This window comes from Sphaerodactylus townsendi, linkage group LG02 (assembly GCF_021028975.2).
Source record: "Sphaerodactylus townsendi isolate TG3544 linkage group LG02, MPM_Stown_v2.3, whole genome shotgun sequence".
In the NCBI taxonomy this organism is placed as follows: Eukaryota; Metazoa; Chordata; class Lepidosauria; order Squamata; family Sphaerodactylidae; genus Sphaerodactylus; species Sphaerodactylus townsendi.
The window spans coordinates 30,550,886-30,570,606 of NC_059426.1; the positions used below are offsets into that span (position 1 = coordinate 30,550,886).

General features: G+C 44.8%; 1 protein-coding gene across 5 annotated transcripts in view; it reads right to left on the bottom strand.

Moving 5' to 3' along the window:
• The window catches only part of MYO3B (myosin IIIB), a 349,141-nt gene that overhangs the window by 323,663 nt on the left and 5,757 nt on the right, over nucleotides 1-19,721 (bottom strand). For 3 of the 5 annotated variants that reach the window (XM_048486350.1, XM_048486349.1, XM_048486348.1), the window contains exon 2: nucleotides 16,709-16,775. The exons of 1 other annotated variant lie outside the window; for it this stretch is intronic. In XM_048486350.1, coding sequence (XP_048342307.1) covers nucleotides 16,709-16,731 — 23 coding nt within the window. In that variant the 5' untranslated portion in view covers nucleotides 16,732-16,775. Of the gene's footprint in view, nucleotides 1-2,377; nucleotides 2,471-16,708; nucleotides 16,776-19,721 lie in introns of those variants that run through there. One more of the 5 variants, XM_048486353.1, reaches the window with a different exon arrangement.

Sequence of the window (19,721 nt, forward strand, 5' to 3'; positions counted from 1 at the left end):
GCATGACACCAGGCCCTTCCCATGATTTCTCCCAGGGGTTGACAGCTGCACCTTGGCAACACTGAGTTAGAGAAGCAAACTAGATTCAAATGCCCTATGATTCACCAGTTCACCAGATAACAAGATGAGCTGGGTGAGCCTAAGTCTGGGTGACTCTATGAGCGGGGGGACCCTAAGTCTATATTATTATTATTATTATTTATTAGATTTATAGGCCGCCTCACCCCCAAAGGGCTCGAGGCAGCTCACAATACAGCTGTTCCAACAACAGCACATAAAATACATACTAAAACTAACCACATTAAAACAAATTTCGACAGCAGCAATATCTTAAAATTTAAATAACAGAGTTAAGAGCAAGCAAAATTAAAGACAGTTGTGAGGATAAAATGGTAGTGGGGAGAATGATGCACACTCCATTAGGCTCACAGAAAGAGCATGGTAAAAATTTACTTAAGAGTGTGTGGCGGGGGGGAGTAAAACCCACATAGTCAATTGGATCTTATTTAGGATGCGTTTAGGATTGCAGTCTCAATATTGTAACATGCCAGTGATGACGAGTACTGCTGTAACATTCAGGATCAACTTCGTCCTAGAATCAAAGATGGATTATTCACTGGTGCTATGCCCCACAGCAAAAGTAAGTTTTTCTGCAGCATTTTCTGTACTGACACAGTGTCAAAGATTCAGGAAGCCTTCTGGTTAGCGAAAATGAGAAACCCCCAATGTTTCCCCCTAGCTTTGGGGTTTCACTTCTTCTGGGTTGCTCCCCCATCCAACACAAGACTGAAGATTGCCAGCTTTTTGTGTGTGTGCCCTTTAAATGTAATACTGATATTCCTTATCCTGCTGTTATTGTTGTTGTTGTTGTATTAGGGAAATGCTGGCTGTCAATCCCTGCAAGGAGTAGGCGGAGCGAGGGGGGGGTCTTCTTGTAGGGATTGTTGGGTGGCATTTCCCTAAAAAAAGTTAATCATGATAGCAGCCTGCACAATATCAATATAAGGAATATCATTTAAAGGGCTAAAAAAAGGCAGCAATCTTCAATCTTGCATTGGACAGGGGAGTGACCCGGAAGTGGGGGCTGGAAAGCCCAAAGGCAGGCAGTGGGGCACCTCCTTGCATGTAACCAAGGAAAGACAAGGAGACCCACCAAAAAGGCATTATGGGGCAAGAAGCGTCATGGAAAATGCTACATGCATAGTGGGTCAAAGTCATTTCTCTGTATCTGCACCACTATCTGAGAATGCAGCAAACCATGAGACAAATATCAGTATAAAGGCCAGTTTCAAATGTTCTACCACACAGAACACCTTAAGGCCTTCCCCTTGTCGCTAAACTGATGCCTGCTCTGCTTTCTTTCAGGTGCCAGGTAAATGTTTCTGTGTACGTAAGCTTGTAATGAAGGGGCTGATTTTTAACACTACTTTTATAGAGTCTTTAGCCTGGAAACGACTCAAGTCATTTCAAGCAGCACAGTATTTTAATGCTCTGGCTAGTCGTTAAATGCTGGATCTTAATTAATAACTTTTAAGGTTTTATGGTCTTGATTATGTTTTATTTTGTACGCTGCTTGGGGCAGATCCCCTGGACAAAACAGCATAAAGATTTTCTAAACAAGTCCAGGATAAATAAGTAACAAAACTCAGAATGGGCTCTACAGACAGAAGCGGGCCTGATTCTTACTAGCTGGGGTTACCAGAGGCATGGAGCACTGTTGATTCCCATACCTAATATTGGGTTTCCCTACCTAATGGAGCAGTTTGCCTTTAACACCTTTGGGTGAAAATGAAACCCTTCTCTTGGGGATACTGTGGTGAAGACAGAAAAACCGATACCTCTGCATAGGGATAAGACTAAGAGAGAAGAGAGTTTTGGATTTATAAGGAGACACAAGGTGGCTTACAAACTCCTTTCCCTTCCGCTCCCCACAACAGACACCTTGTGAGGTAGGAGGGGCTGAGAGAGTTCCGAAAAACTGTGACTAGCTCAAGGTCACCCAGTAGGAATGTAGGATGCGGGAACGCATGTGGTTCACCAGATAAGCCTCTGCCACTCAGGTGGAGGAGTGAGGAATCAAATCCGGTTCTCCAGATTAGAATCCACCTGCTCTTAACCACTACACCACACTATCTCTCTCTGTATATGGCATCCGCTGCCAAGAGATTTTGAAGTATATAAGCCATTTTTCTACACTCACCCCAATGCAAAGCGTTATCACTACTGCTCATATGAAAGTCATGCACTTATTTGGTTTCCAGCTCTTCTACATGATAATTGCCTATTCTTTTGAATGAATCTCAGTAACATGACAGTTGACAAAAAAGCAAATGGAAATTCCAGTCCACAATGCAAACAAGGAAGTCCATCAACCTACCTTTCAATTCTGTTTCTCTTCTTTACATTAAACAGCTCTTAGGAAACCCTGGGACATCCTTTGGGCTTTATATGCTACTGATGACACTCCACTGGATTACAAAAGAGCCAGGATATTGAGCCGATGGGAGCTCCTAACAGGTTCATCAATTCCAAGCCTCAAGTGTAACAATATACATGCCTGACTATAAAAAATTCATGCTGATTTGCCGTCAAGGGCTAACACCATTTGCTGAAAGTTTCTTGCATGTAAAAAGCAAGGCAGAAGCTCTTCAGATGTGGCAGGAAAACAACATGTACAAAAGGAAACACAAACACAGCTCTATCGTGATAGAAAAAATGCTTTTAACTGTAAACAAGAGAACAATGAGAAGTCTTAGAAACAGGGCGGAGCTAACAGGAAGCTAGCAGCTACGTCACTGCAGGTGCTTATTACAGGGCGTGTTTCCTTATCCACATCTCACTGAATGCCATGCAGCATAATGGGCGTGAAATCAATTGCACTAATTGTGGCAAGAAAGGATAGTGAACACAAATCAGGAAGCGTAAACAGTGTTGCCCTTTGGGTGTTTTCTTATAAAGCTTGCCTGCCACCCTCAGCAATACTGGAATTGTTATTCATAGTCAAGACGTTTGTACTTCTTTTCAATCATTACGCTTCCAGCACTTCCACTACACCTACCAGTAGAGTGCACAACAGATAATCATCTCAACACATGTAACTGCCATTGTGTTGGAATAAGGAAATGCACACGCACGCATGCACACACATGTATTGTCTGTCTTCAGTTCAGGCCATCTGAAACACTGTGTTTTGTGGTAAGCATTTGTGCACGCTGAAACTGGAATATAAGTGTGTTTGCCTGCAGAGGTGGGATCCAACCAGTTCTCACCACTACTCTAGAAGTGGTTACTAATTTTTTCTGAGTGCCGAGAAGGGGTTACTAAAGCAACCTCCCTGCCCAATAGGGACCTGAGGTGCGTGTGTGCGGCGGCGGCACTGTTTGAATCCACCACCATCAGAACCTGTTATTAAAATTTTTGGATCCCACTACTGTTTGCCTGCTTCAGACAAAATGGCAATCAAGAAAATCAGGCATAACATACTCTCCTGATTAGGTTAGGACCTCTGGAAACACAGTTGCTGAAAGAGCATAGAATATCTTTCAAAGATATTCAAAGGACATAGTAAACTTAAAGAAGGGGTCTACAAAGACCCCTTTATAGTCCTTAACATACTGTCCTTTATATGTCAAATAGAAAATATGCATGGAAAATTATTAGATGAAATGAAAATAGCAAAAGAATGAAATGAATTATTAGATGAAATGAAAATAGCAAAAGAAATTTTTTCTTTTTTTTGAAAAGAAAAAAAGGAATTCACCTTATATTTGCTTAGTGGAACATCTACTCCAGACAAGACTTCCACTAATTTACTGAACCAGTATTCATAGTAAAGCATACATTGAATCACACAGTATGTTATTCACAGGAAAAAAAATTACTGTTTAACGTTCTCGGGGAAAAAATGATCAGAAATTTCTGAAATCCTATTTGGCACCAAGGATAATAAGATTTTCTGTAGACTTGAGTAACTTGAGAATCTTGGCATGTCAATTCTTACAATATGCCTTTTCTACAAATGTGCCTGCAGAACTTACCAAAATGGTTCCTATAGGCTGGATTGATACCATCTAAAGAATACACTGAAAAAGTTGCATTTGCCAAAATATACTGATTTTTAAATGCAAAACTTGTAGTGAGACATTTCAAAAGGGCAAGATAAAAGGGACGGAATCAAATAAAATGAATGATTTGTTCAAGATCATAAGGGTATCAATTCTACAATCCATTCAATTTTTTTCTTATTGGAACTGTCACTGAAGGGGGCTGAGAGTACTTTATCTACATTATGTGCGCAATCGTGTTCTAAATGCCACAGTTAGACAGCAAAATAAGTCATGGCAGGGATCCAAAGAAATCGTGTCACTTGTTTGGCTCAAGTCTTCTGTTCCAAAAATAAAGCCTTTGGATTTGTGCCTCTCATGGCGCAATCTTAAACAGCGTAACCATGATCCATCCTCTTCACATATTCTAGAGTACATAGGATTTGGTCCTCAGTCTCCACCTCATATCCTGTGTAATAAAGTACCCCCCACCACACCAGAATAATTCAAAGTAAAGAAAATTGGTGCGGTTGTCAATTCTGGGTTGGGTAATACCTGGAGATTTTAGGGGCGGAGCCTGAGGAGAATGAATGGGGTGTGGGGAAGGAAGAGACTTCAGTAAGGTATAGAGTTCTACTTCCAAAGTGGCTGTTGTCTGCAGGTGAACTGATCTGTCACCTGGACATCAGTTGTAATCCCAGGAGATCTCCAGCCAGTGGCGTACCGCTCATTGGGCAAAGTGGGCAGTGGCCCAAGGCACAGAAATTTTTCGTCATGTGGGGGTGCCTGATTTCTAAGCCCTGCCCACTCTGGCTAAGCCCCGCCCACTCTGTACAGTGGCCACAAGCCACAAGAGGCCAAACAGGAGGACAGGGAGCTCTGCCTCCAGTGAACTTGGGCTGCTAGGGCTGTCCGGGAAGGGTGAGTGCTGTGGCCGGGCTGCTCCACCCATGGGGGGGCATCAAACTCAGGTTTTGCCCAGGGTGCCAGTTTGCCTAGGTACACCACTGTCTCCAGCCACCACCTGGAGGTTAGCAATCCTACTGGAAATCCTTTCTCCACATACACCAGATTCACAGTTTCAATTGGGCACCACACAGCGGTGTACCTGCCAGAGGGACATGTGAGGACACATGTCTCCAGGCGCCAATCATTTGATCACATGGGGGGGCAGTCTGATCATGTGGGGGTCTGCCCCAGGCACCTTTTATTGCCGGTACACCTCTGGCACCACATGAATGGAAATTGAGAGGAATCCACAGCTCAAACTTAACTGTCACAAAGACCGGGGGGGGGGGGGGGGCCTGGACCCAACCTGCCTACTCTGTAATGTTAGTACTCTTCTAAGTCCATCAAAGTCAATGGTTTTGTAGGGCATAACTTTTCTCACAGTTGCATTGCCAAAGAGTACTCAGGAGCAGCAGCAGCAGAAGGCCATTGCTTTCACATTCTAGGCATGTGAGCTCCCAAAGGCACCTGGTGGGCCACTGTGAGTTGCAGAGTGCTGGACTAGATGGACTCTGGTCTGATCCAGCAGGCTTGTTCTTATGTTCTTAAAATGGAAGGAACTGTCAAAAATATTTGTGAGGATCTGTTGTTCAAAGGAAAAGGAAACTGAGCAAATATAAACATCTGAAGTTGCTATGTGGATCCCAGTCTACATGCCTGTGTACAAACTGTTGATGATTCAGTTCTTAACTAGTTCTGAGGAGGACATGTCCTGAATCCTTGCTATCCATTCTTTTAAAATAAATCAACAGTTTCCTATCCATTTATTTTAAAGAAATCAACAAAAAATAAAAGAGAGAGTTCCATCAACATTAAAAGCCCAATCCAGAGGGTGGGGATTGAAGCACAATTTGGAAGCAGCATGGGCTTGCACTGACGCATTTTCCCATCCCACTGGCATAGGTGGCACCTATGCCATTGGAGAGAGCAAACAGAGTGGTGAGTAGGCGCCACAAAGCGGCGTGGAGCCCAACCCAAAAGAGGCTGTCTGCCCTAGAGCTGAGGGCAGGCTAGGGGCATTCCTGGGTGTAGGTAGAGCTGACCTTAGTCATCATTCACCAGGCTTTCCGCCCAGAAAGGCCCCTGGCACAGGCCTCCAGCTTATGCCACCCAAAAGGATGGCATAAGTTCATTGTGGACTATGGGGGCTTTTCAAGCAGTCGGGGTTTTTCTGATTTTCACTGCCTACCCATGGAAGCCCTCCCACGGAGGTGGTGCAGTGATGGAGCTGCCCTTTGAATTGCCTCTGGCTTGGACTGTAAGTCATGTCGTGCATAAACCAAATAAAAGAGTTCAGAGGAAAGGACAAAATTTGAATGCAAAGTCTGGTCTAAAAATAAAGGACACTGATGAAAGAAAGCGGTGGCCTTAATTTGTAAAACCCTTCTGAATTATGAGAGGTGTTGATGAACTTCTAATATCTTGCAGGAAGATTCGCTACAGGGTTTTGCCAGCGGAAACCTCTCTTTGAACAACTAGGACCAAAGCCAGCCAATCACCGACAGCACCCCCAATCTTTTAAAATCGACGGGAGTTTTGCCATGGACTTTAATGGGATGTAAACTGAGGATCAGAACCAGGAATATAGTGCAAAAGCAAATTGAGGTTACCACGAGAGAGAAGACAAGGGGGGAAATAGCCCTGCTGCGATTAGATCTTAGTGTTTTCCATAAGAAGGCAGATTAGGAAAAGTAGCATGAATTCTTCCGCCTGCTCTATGCTTCAAAAAACCTTCCCTTCCCATTGTGCTCTGTGTTACTCTGATAGCAACTGAGCATTCTCAGAGCATTGGAGTGTTTTTTTTAATCGCACATGTTCATTGGACCCTTGCTGCTCTGTTATATGGTGCTGATTGCGAGTTCATTTTCCAGCTGGCTCTGCAGCTGGAATTCTCTCCTGCCAATAGGCTGACTTCCATAAATTTCATTTGTGATGTTCCTGCTGTTTTTGCAGCATGGTGCTGATTGCTGGCACTTGTTTCCAGGAGATTCCCAGACTCGCTGGAGCGCAGGCGACATGGTCAGCTTCCTGCTTTATCATGCTTGTGCTCAAAATCTGCCTGGGCCATTCCCTCCCGTGCTGTTTTGAGCTCTTCCTTCCCTTTTCAAATGGCTGGTGTTCTTTTCCGTTGTTGTTTTTATTAAAAGCAGACTTTGGAACTCAACAGCAATTTTGTTTCAGTACGATATATATCATATATACACATACAATAGAATCAGATGAGAACCCTTAACCAGTATTTGATGAGGGGTAGAATGTAAGGCAATCTTTAGGTTAGAGGACTGGGAAATAAGAAACATAAATGGAAAATCACAGGAAAGTTTAATAGCAATTCATTGCTCCAAATGCTTGATCTCTGAATCTCGACTATTCATATTCACTGTGCACCTCCCATAGAGCAGCAGATGATGTACCCCTTAGGAAACAGTTGCCCTTTCTCCACTTACCCTTTTCCGAGGGTTGCTGCGCGCAATCCCCAGCGCGCGGCATCCCTGGCGCACGCCCAGGTATCCCCACGACCCTGCGCAGAGCGCGGGGTCATCAAAAGGCACCCTTTGAAAGAGCGCCAGGAATGCCTCGCGCTGAGGGGCGCGACAGCAGCAGCGTCGGGGCGGCTGCGCTGTCGCCGCCCCTCTCAGTGGGGAGTGCCGAGGGACCCCGCGCTACTCTCCTCGAGTAGCGCGGGGCTTAAGGTAAGTGGGAAAAGGGCCAGTATCACTGTATATCTGCCCTTGGATAGTTTGAATTTTTTTATACTCGATCCCACTGAAAGATCTAAGTGCGGTCAGTTGTGACTCAGCGGAAGTAAAAGTAGCGTGCTTCTGCGGGTGAAAATAGTCCCAACGTCTGTGAGAATTAAAGAAGCATTTTTAGTTGCAGCCTTTGTCAAAACCATCATTCTGTGCTAGTTTGATAAAAGAGCATTTATATTCCCTCAAACAACTATCAGCGAAGCTTGCTCCCTCCCACCTCAGAGCTCTTACTTGTATCTTTGTTGAGCCCACAATTTCATGTTAGCTTCAAGAGCCTCCGTGCTGCTGCTGCCACTTTAAGAATGTTCCCAGGAGTTTCCCTGCTTGCAGCTCATCCGATGGACATTTCAATGTAAAAAGTACATGAATAAAGTTTGCTTATTGTTGCTTCTTGGAGCTCTCAGCCCCACCTATTGTTATTGTTTATTGTTGCTTCTTGGAGCTCTCTCAGCCCCACCCACCTCACAGGGTGTTTGTTGTGAGGGGGGGGAAGGGCAAGGAGATTGTAAGCCCCTTTGAGTCTCATACAGGCGAGAAAGGGGGGATATAAATCCAAACTCTTCTTCTTCTTTCCCTGGCGATCCCGAACACGTGTTTTTTTCCTTTTTTCTTTTTCTTTCGTTTTGAATGAGATATCTTCTTAGCCATGAAGACATATCTGAGACAGTGGTTCTCAACCTTCCTAATGCCGCAATCCTGTAATACAGTTCCTCATATTGTGGTGACCCCCAACATTTATCCATTTTACAGATGGAGAACACTGATGCAGAGAGTCTTAGGCGACCCCTGTAAAAGGGTCGTTCGACCTCCAAAGGGGTCCCGACCCACAGGCTGAGAAGCACTGATCTAAGATTAGAAAATTGCTTGGAGGGCTGATCTGCCTCCCTTTAAGAAGCACTGGGTGGATATTGGCAACCCTACCTTAACTATACACATTTTCTTTTAGCATACAGGCTGGTGAGGATTTTCTGAGACCTCATAAACTTGCACGCTATGCCAGTCATAATAAAAGGTATCACAAAAGTGTTGTTTTTCACTTTTGCTATGAACCAATGAAGCTAGTTATATATTTTAAAGATAACCAGTGTCCAGGATTGTATAGTACAATTTCCTGCATCTCAGATCCAGCAAAGTTCTGTCTGCAGAATGAGATTTTGGTTTTACATCCTCCTTCCTATTGCAGTCCCCAAAGCTCTTCTCAAGTTTTAGGAGTTCCTTGGGAGCACAAGGGAAATTAGAAGGAAGCAGCAATATCCGTGTTTGTATGTATGAAAGTGCCTTCCATTAGGGCTCTATAAGATTTGATCCCATATTTGTGTCATGAGCCAGCCTCTTGGTACTTACCAAGACACAGAGGCCTCTGAGGCAGAACCTGAGGACCCAGTGCAGCCAGAGCTTCATTGAGTGATCTTTGCCTTGATATGTCCCATAGGTAAAGATTATCCCCTGTGCAAGCACCAGATCATTACTGACCCAATGGATGATATCAAATCATTACATTACATTTACTAGACAGACTGTGTTTGTGGCTTTGCCATTGCCTTACATTTTACCCCCAGCAACCTGGGTACTCATTTTACCAACAGAAGAAGAAGAAGGAGGAGGAGGAGGAGGAGGAGGAGGAGGAGTTTGGATTTATATCCCCCTTTCTCTCCTGTAGGAGACTCAAAGGGGCTGACAATCTCCTTGCCCTTCCCCCCCCCCCACAAAAAGCACCCTGTGAGGTGGGTGGGACTGAGAGAGCTCCGAGAAGCTGTGACTAGCCCAAGGTCACCCAGCTGGCGTGTGTGGGAGTGCACAGGCTAATCTGAATTCCCCAGATAAGCCTCCACAGCTCAGGCTGCAGAGCTGGGAATCAAACCCGGTTCCTCCAGATTAGATACACGAGCTCTTAACCTCCTACGCCACTGCTGGAAGGCTTAGTCAACCTTGAGCTACCTGAAACCAACTTCAATTGGGATCAAACTCAGATCATGAGCAGTATTACACTGCAGTATTGCAACTTGCCATTCTGTATCATGGGGCTCATGATATGCCCCATAGCAGAATCATTATTACATTCCAAAAGGTGCCACAGTACATCTTATATTAACCAACGTTCATATCAGTTCAACCTCTTGGCTAAAAATAAAAAATAAAAAGGAGAACAACTATTCTTCTTACATCAACATCTCAGAATGTGCAAAGGTGTGAACTTCACCTCTGTCATTACTGCCAGAAAACCCCAGGCATAAGGTGAAAAGATATGCACCACTTAAAACTGCAGTCTTTACTGTTCAGCTCCTTAGATCGGTTGTTTGGGAGTGGGGAGCTGCTCAGAGGCAGCCACACCACGAGACACAGCAAAGTGTTGTCCAGTGTGATTTCTGCTTTCTTAAAATATCCATGAATTGTATGATCTGGGGCGAGAGCAAGCCATAGTATCTTGCTGTATTCGGATCAGCTAAAAATAACCCCAAGGTATAGTCCAGTAGTTATGAGTGATTACCATTTTCCAAAGTTTGCTGGGAATCAGCATTGTTTATTTCTCAAATGTATATTTTAGCCTACTGAGAAGCATACATCTGAGTGTCATTTCTGGGATTGCCAACAACCTGAGGGAAAGCGATGTCCTGTCCCTTTAATAGAGGCATAATGTGCGAAAATGTGCAGGTAAAGTGTCTTATGGTATGGAGGTAAGTAACACCACCTGTTAATAACATCCTGTTAAAGGCAGGCGACACTTTTCCCCCAGGTAGTTGCAGAAGCATAGCTGGGTCAGACTGCGCCTGGTGCGCACTCTGTGTTTTACGCCATCCCCCCTCCATGGCGCCCTGCCCCTCCATACCCTCCCTTACCTTAGTTTAGCCTGGAAAAGCAGCCTGTTCACTGCAGGCTGAAAACAGCCTGGTAGGAATTACACTTCCCATGAGATCCTGTGGCTCGCAAGGTCTCCTGGGAAGTGTAGTTCCCACCAGCCCATTTTCAGCCTGAAGAGAACAGGCCACTTCTCCAGCCTGCACTATTTCACTAAGGTAAGTGTGAGAGGGGCGCCACAGAGGTGGGTGGGTTCAATTTTCTGCCCCAGGTGTATGCCCAGTGCAACAGGCGCCCCCCCCCCCCCTGGTAGCTCTGCCTCTGGGTCATTGGCAATGCGGGTTCAATGTAACATTCAATGTGGGTTTTGTGCCTCCCAGATACAAATGTGCCCTATTCTACTCACGACTGCAGTTTTTGAGTAAAAGTGACTTTAGTCCCCATCCCATACTATTTCAGTTTCCTCAAACTGCCCCACAGAGCTGCTATTGGCCCTATTAACAAAAATATATTCTTATATATGTAAGTTATATGTAAGTTTTACATTGGAGCCAAAAGCATCTCCATGGGACAGGCTGAGGAAGCAAAAATGCCAAGAGGAGCAGGCTCAATCCGTTTCTACCCACACAACACAGCTGCAAGGAGAAAAGTGTACACATGAGTCTGGAAGGCACAACAACCCTGTTACATATCTGCTGCAAAGACTTCATATCATCCACCAACATACATGAGGAATTTGTAACATGTCATCAGTCCATTTCGCTTTTTCCAGACAGGCTTCAGTCGCTGCAGGACGTCTAGTAAGAAAGACTATCAAACTGCCACAGGTTTTTGTGTTCCAGTTCACACACTGTCACTTTCCATTGATGCATCCTAATGCCTGTGAACACAAGACATTTTAGAATGGACGCTCCTCCACACAGGGCCAGTTCCAAGTTATGGAGGACCCCAGAACCTCACACTTCTATTCCTCCTCTGTGTCCTCACCTGCTCATGCATCTTTCCATCATCTTTACTCATAGGTACCCTCACTCTCTGTAGCACTTACAAGTGAGACGGTGGGGGAAGGATACACAAGTGGCAGGGGAGGATCGTGGGTCGGTCTTCAGGGACCACTAGAAGCTCTGGACCCTAGCAGCTGCCCCCCTCATGGTATGCTGATGGGAACCCTGCCTCCACACATTACATTCCACTGCATGGGGATACCTGCATTTATCTATAAAGCAATGCTTCGTCAAGGGCACATACATCTGCTAATTAACAGGACTCAGATCTTTTGCACAGCTGAACAACTTTGCCTAGCCCTGTAAAAATGTGCTAATCTAAACTACATTTTGCCTTGCAACAATGAAGATCACCTTAGCGCAGCAGTCCCAACTGTTGGTTTTCAGCCATAACAATGTGTTGCAGTAAAACAGATCTAGCCTCCTTATTCTCTCTCCTAATGGACTCCTACCCTCCCCTCAACAACCCCAGGCACACAGTCTTGGAAGCAGTGGAAGTAATTCCGATGTAAGCAAAACAGCATGTGTGTTTTGTTGGTCTTCCAAAATTCATTGTTTGATGCCTTCAGGTTACACATAATAAGTTGTGGGGGGAGGGGGGGGTGACCATACCAACTGAACAGCATGGTTTTACTTCAGACTGCCATAATGAGTGAGGAAGGAACAGCTTTTGAGATGGAAGTAGTTAGATAACTGCTTCTTTGGAAATTTACACCCCATTTTCCTCTCCAATGTGAACCCCAAGTAGCTTACAACATCATTATCCCTACCTTTGATTTTGCCTCACAACTGAGTGACTGGACTAAGGTTACCTCATGAGCTTCCATGGCAGAGTGGGGATTCAAAGCTAGATCTCCCAGATCCTAATCCTCTAGTCTATCCCCTGTACCATACTGATGTAGCAACAGCAAGGAGAGGAAGTAACCCGATCATTTAAACTAGGGGTAAACCTATCAATCACCTTTTAAATTTCCTTCTTTCCTCCAAGGAGTTTAGAGCAGCTTAGATGTCTCTATATCAGTGATGGCAAACCTGTGGCACGGGTGCTAGAGGTGGCACTCGGAGCCCTCTCTGTGGGCATGCGCATACAGAGTTCATCATGTGGGGGGGCGGAAAATCACCCACCCACACACACACACACACACACACACACACACACACACACACACACTCACATCTAGACTGACCTGGGCCACTGAGCACAATGTGAGCGCACCGTGGTGAGCAGGGAGGATTCGGCTGGCGGGCCTGGTGCCTGTGCTCCGGGTGGCTGCTGCCTGGGGGGGGGGGGGGCAGAGGAGGCAGAGATGCTAGAGAGGCACAGAGCAGTGCGCATGGGACTTGCTGGAGGCTAGAGCAGGCTGGCCCCTGCTCGAGCGGGTGGGGCGGAGGAAGAGGGAGCCAACTGTTTTTTTTCTAAACGAAAACCTCAGCATTCAGATTAAATTGCCGGGTTGGCACTTTGCAATAAATAAATGGGGTTTGGGTTGCAATTTGGGCACTTGGTCTCAAAAAGGTTCGCCATCACTGCTCTATATCTTCTGTACTCCGTTTTATTGTCACAACAGCCCTATATGACAGGTTAGACTTGTCCAAGAATCACCCACGGCAGAGAAGGGATTTGAACTTGGCTCTCCCTTGTTGTAGCTAGTCTAATACTCTAAGCATTTATACCATACTGGCTGGCTGTGACTGTCAAATCGAAGGAAGCAAGCATTTGCACAGCTTGTGAAAATTGCCCATTTTTCAGTAGTTTGGGATCTGTGTATCCTTAAGGACAAAAAGTCAGCAAGCATTGTTCTCAACCAATTGGCTTTTTGTGTGTGTTATATGGCATCATGAACCAAGAAAAACAGAGACTGAAGCAATGATACAGATAAAAACGAAGCCTTCTCTTCAAGGCCAATACAATCTAAATAAATTAAATATCTTTCAATGAACAAATAACATGCTTATCATGCTACTGTTAACTACAAAAGACCAAACCATTTCAAAGGATTGTTGGTTAGAAGTCCCTTTACAACATTTTATGTAGCCATTCTTTTATTAAAGAATAAACACAACACTCAGATTTAAATACTTAGACTTAATTATCAAAAGTGCAGATAAATCATCAGTATTGTATCGAACCATGCCCAGCCATTCATTCTTTACAATCTTATTTTCAAAACCACAGCATAATTATTCCATTGAATATCAGTAGATAAAATATCTTGGTACAAAACTGCAATTTCCATTTAATAGTATCTCAATGAGGTTACCAGTAAAGAGACATATCTCCAAATTTACAAGAGATCAAGTCTCTAAAGAGCCTGCTGATTGCTTTAGTGGGGAAAAGATTACATAAGCCAAACCAAAACAGACCCAATCCTGAAAATTTCCCTCATGAAGCTTAATCAAACTACAGAAAACAATCACTGAACCCTTTCTGAATTAGCTCTGGGATACCATCAAGTAGCCCAGCTACCAAATTCATGACAAAATTCCTGACTGGTTTGGATCCCATTATCAGGTAAATAAAAACAAAATAGAATGACATTGAATCAGCAGATCAAGGGGAAAGGCAGTGAAGCAGAAAACAAAGTAAACAAAGGAGATTTTGGATTATTTTTTGCATGCCACGCAAACCTTCATAACAGCCCTCATTTAAAAGTCAAGAAGTGGGAAATGGGCTGAAGAAGATTGTTGCTAGAGAAAAATACAAAAGTAGGAATGAATACTTCGGCTGATGTATTTAGGAACCTCTTCCATAAAACCTTCTAGTTCTCAACAAACGTTCCCCAAAGGTACACCCTTAACTATTACGCACAAGGTATTTGCTGCATGGTGCAGGCAAATGTCCACCATGGCAAGATTTCTTGTACGGACTTTCACTTTCCACTCTCTCTGTGGCAAGCAAATCCACTTATAGCATAATTTTTAATTTTGCTTCACTGCCAGAGAGGGACAGATTTGCCGGTGGGCACATCTTTGCCCCTGACAGGCCTAGTCTTACTCCCCACTCCCTCACTCTGCTTTGCATTTATTTCATAACTGAGCATCCCACTTGCACTTTGATGGCTTTTCTTGGCCTCTTGTAAGCAATGGACAAGAACATATAGCATGCGGAGCTGGTCTGCAATATTTGTGATATCCCTCACTCTGATATTCCTCACTCTGCTTTGCATGTTTCCTCCTCCTTGTTGCCAACTACTTCCTATATTTTGTCCCGCTATATCATTTCTATTGCCCATGGCCTCCCTGCTCCTCCATCTCTTTAGATTTTTAAAAAATTAAATAACCATATCGATAGATCAATAAATCGATACTAACACTAAAAAAATGTAAAAACAATAAGACTAGTCAATCAGTCCAAACACCTGATTTGTTCCTGCATTGGATCAGCAAACTGGGACGTCTCCAGATTCATAGTTTTATACACAAACAATCAGTGATTCCAGACCACACCAGGAGAAGCCTGCTGGTCTTGATGCTTGGGAGACAAATGATCGTAAACCTGGGGAGCTTAGAAAATGGCAGTTCAACACTGCCCTTTTGCATTTTTGCTGTTTGTACACTGCCATTATCCCCCCCTTCATTTCCCACCATAAAAGACAACCAGTGTTCAGGCAATGTGTACAGATGCCACATTCAAAACTTTTCTTCAACAGTTTGCCTTTTTTATGTCACTCTAGCAATAGATCGATATATCAATCTATTGAGAACGCTAAAGATAAAAATTAAAGATTATATTCAAAATGAAAGCATGCATGCGTGATAGAGTACTCACTAAACATTGCCTCCAGCCCATCCCAGATGCAAGCAAAAAGCCAACCGATGGGTAATGCCTGCCTCGCTACAAACAGGGCGGTGGGTAAGAATGCCGAATATGCCCCAAAACAAAGACTCCCTGGCCAATTTTCTTTGAAGTCATGGGAACCTCACAGTGCGTAATCGGCCCTTTGAAGCCAACATTCTCTTCAGAGATCTGTAATTCTGGGAGAACTCCAGGCCCCATCTTGAGGTTGGCAACCATAGTTAAATTTAGACACATCATTAAATGGAATGGGAATAAAAACAAGAACTGTTGCCCATGGCTGAATTAAATGTAAGAGATGGAACCATGAATCCAATCAAATATTTTGTACTTTCTTTTCAGCCATGTTGGGTTTTTATTTTCCTTTCCTTTTACAGCTACTGCCTTTATTCTTTTAGCTCAATCCAATGTAATCCAATTCAGTGGGACTTATTCCCAACAGGAATGCAGCCTTTGAGAGTAATAGAGGGTTAAGAGATTAACAGTGCAATGCTAAACAGAGTCACACCCGTTCTACAGACCAATTGAAGTCAACAGGCTAAGACAGGTATGACTTAGTTTAGGATTGCACAGCCAGCTGCTCGTGAGCTGTAGTAACAATTCACCCGCTCCTGCAGTTGTTCTTTACAGGGATCATCATTATGAGCTAGCATGGTGCAGTGGTTAAAAATGGGGGAGTCTAATCTGGAGAACTGGGTTTTATTTTTCACTTCTTCACATGAAGCCTGCTGGCCAATCACAGTTCTCTCAGAACTCTCACAGCCTCCCCTACCTCACAAGGTGTCCATTGTGCAGAGAAGAAGGGAAGGTGATTGTGAACTGCTATGAAACTCCTTTAGGTATTGAAAAGCAGGGTACCAAAAATCTTCTTTTATGTTTTTGCAGAACCAAAAAAGACTTTCATCCTTTTGGCCTCTGTTTTGCTAGCAAACACAAACAACATAAATATTTCTTTGCAAAGGCCACACTCTCCTTTCCTTCTAAATGTCAGACAATATGTCGGCTTTTTCAATCATTCCATCCTACCTGCCTTGATTGGCTTCAGAGCTTGCAGTTCTTAGAAAATTGGGGTGGGGGTTGGGGGAGCAAAACAAGCATGAAAACAAGAAAGAACATGACAGCCTTCAAGACATCTGAGGCCCCTGGTATTACTTTGACACTTTACCAACACAACACAGGAGCTGTTGAAGGAGACATGGTCCCTGTATGTATTACACTTTCCTTTTAAAGCACAGTCACTGCTGGCAAAACTAACACAACCCCAAACCCACAGACTGATAAAAGAAAACGCCTGGTTGTGCTCCTTACCAGCCATAGTCCTTGGTCGCCATACGCTGTAACAAGCACAAAGTATTGTCTCTTCTGTGAAATAAACCTAGAACAGATAAAGACTTAATAATTAACAAGAATTTGAGGAGGAGTGTGAGATGCTACTCAGAAAGGGAGAAACTCAAACCCAAGCGGGCAGATTGTCCACCTCTGTTGGCAAGGGGGGGGGGGGGCTCAGAGAGACTTCCTGAGATGAAGTTGATGACATGTTGGTCCAATATTTACTTTTCCATTGAGGGGAGTGGGAAGCAGATTGGCTGAATCTTTGCAAAGATGGGATGCCTTCCATCCCCACCCCCCACCTGAGTGATGCTGCATGCTAGCGTGGTCACATTTCTCAACCAGATCATTCGGACAGCTCCAACTTTTACTGTCAAGCTCTCCCTTACAAAGATTCCGTTTCACTAGCGAGATGTGTGCACACTGATCAATAGCTAATGTGCTTCCAGAATTACAGCACATGTTATTCAAGCCAAACTATTTTGTCTCCTGCTTTACTGACGCTGTGATTCAGAAGCTGGCATTCGGACTTGAGCCAATCTACAGTTTTGAAACTGCGTATGTTTCATATCAGTTCACAACAGCCGAAACTACGGGTCACTATCCATTCACCATAAGCCGCGGGGTCACCTCTTTAAAAGCCACGGGGGTCCTGGACGCTCCCCACATCTCCGGCGCTCACTGCGCGGCTGCCAGGGATTTACCTCTCTCCCGCCTCCTGGCTGCGCGGCAAATTCAGCCCTCGCATTACGGAAAAGAGCAATCTTTTTGAAAAACCTCTGCGGGTGCCGGCGGGTTTGTGGGGAACTCCTCTGAGCTGTTTATGCGCAGCGGCTGATTCCGCTGTGACGCTGCTTAAGCTCACGCGCCAGTAATTCCAGGGAACAGGGAGCGCCATCTTGTTAAGTGGGGGTGTCCCCGTCTAAAAGTGGCGTAGTGATGGCGTAGACACGTGTCGACACCCAGTCTAAGTCACGTCTTCACGTCTCACCTTGTTCAAAGCCCGTGCGGAGCAAATGGAAAATGTCGGCGCCGAGCGAATGAGGAAGTACAAGAGGCGTGCGTGCGAGCTGGCTTCTGCTTTCACTTCCAAACACTGCTGATGACGTGTCTCCACAGAAAGCGCAGCCAACGATTTACTGCTGACTTCAGCATGTGCCGACGTCTTAATAGAGGGCTGTTAGCGCCTCTTTGATGACGTTCGCACTCACGCTCGTGCGAACCTATCATAAACAACCTCTTCCCAGCCAATCACACTGGAGACCCGCCCTCGGCTGGCCGCCACTTTCACGTAACTCATGACGCACACGTTCGACGGCCAATCGGAGCGCTCCATTCCCCTCATTGCAACGGAACTCCCGCTCTTTGCTGCCCGTGTTATTTCAAGAATTGCAAACGTGTGGGGAACAAATGTCTCCGTGGTCAGAAGCCACGGAGGCTTTTCATTGCGGGGTCGCAGCGGCGTTGCAGTTTAGTGAGGTAAGTGGGTAGTGGCCCTACCTTTCCTTGTAGAAAGGCATGATAACCCTCTTGCTCAGAGTTCGCTCAGGCTCTTTGTAGAATAGAGGCAGAGTTGCCTTGTTTAGTGTTCTTTTTCATTTGGAAAACTGCTTCTCATTTCTGGTAATATCCCCCAGTACTTGCCACAAACACTTTTGCACAGATTCAATGCTGTTCTTCTCTGTATAACTTCCTTCACCCTATCCCTCATTTGGTCTCATTTGCTTATCCCATTGGCTATGGCAACCTTTGTTATTTTGTTAATAATATTACACGCCATGCTCTGACCTGGATGGTCCAGGCAACACCAAACTCTCCAAACCTCAGAAGCTAAACAGGATTGGCTCAGGTTAGCTCTTAGATGGGAGACCACCAAGGAAGACAGGGGTAGCTATGCAGAGAAAGGCAATGGCAAACCACCTCTCAACATTTCTTGCCTTGAAACCCTTACAAGGCTAACATAAGTCAGCTACAGCTTGATGGCACTTTCCACCACCATCACATGCAAAGGAGGCTCCAGTGCCTACCAAAGTTTGGGAGTTTTGGCTGTCACACAGGGTTTTCAAGGCAAGGGATGTTCAGAGGTGGTTTGCCATTGCCTGCCTCTGTGTCATGCCCCTGGAAATCATTTATCCTAGTGGGCCTTCCATCTAAATACTTGCTAGGGTTGAGGCTGGGAGTATGTGACTGGCCCAAAGTCAGCCAGTATGTTTCCACGACAGGGTGAAGATTCAGACCTGGGTTTCCCAGATCCTAGTCCAACATCTTAACCACTACACCACACTGAATTCTACAAATTATTGCAGATGCCATATAGAAAGAAGAAAAATTGAACTGCCTGGTTTTCCTTATATAAACATTGATTGAAGTTACAGGTGCTGTGTAGCCCTCTGCAATCCAGAAGAGTACAGTCTCAGCAAATTCTTAGAATTGTGGCAGCTGGAACACAAACACTAGGGATGCTAGGTCTGGCTTGGAAAATACCTGAAGATTTTAGGAGCGGAGCATGAGAAGAACAGGGTTTGGAGAGTTCATCTTGCAAAGTGGCCATTTTCTCTAGAGTAGGGGTGGCCAACCTATGGTGCTCCAAATGTTCATGGACTACAATTGTAGTCCGGAATATCTGGAGCACCATAGGTTGGCCACCCCTGCTCTAGATGAACTGATCTCTGCCATCTGGAAATCAGTTGTAATAACAGGTGATTTCCAGCCATCCCCTGGAGGTTGGCAGCCTTAACACACAGTGCTGTCCTAGGGACAGTGTCCCTGCAGAAAGCACTGCTAGCTGTGTGCACTGTCTGGTTCCACCACATGATTATGGGCCCGCAACAGCTGAAGACAGGTTGAAGCTGCCCACACATACAGGGGTAAAGGTAAGTGAACAGTTGAACCCAGAGGTTCAACTGCGGCTGCTACAGAGCTGGGTGATTCTAAACTGGGTTACAGATAATGGGTTAGATCCATTAGCAAGATGGGATTTTCTCATCTGGCC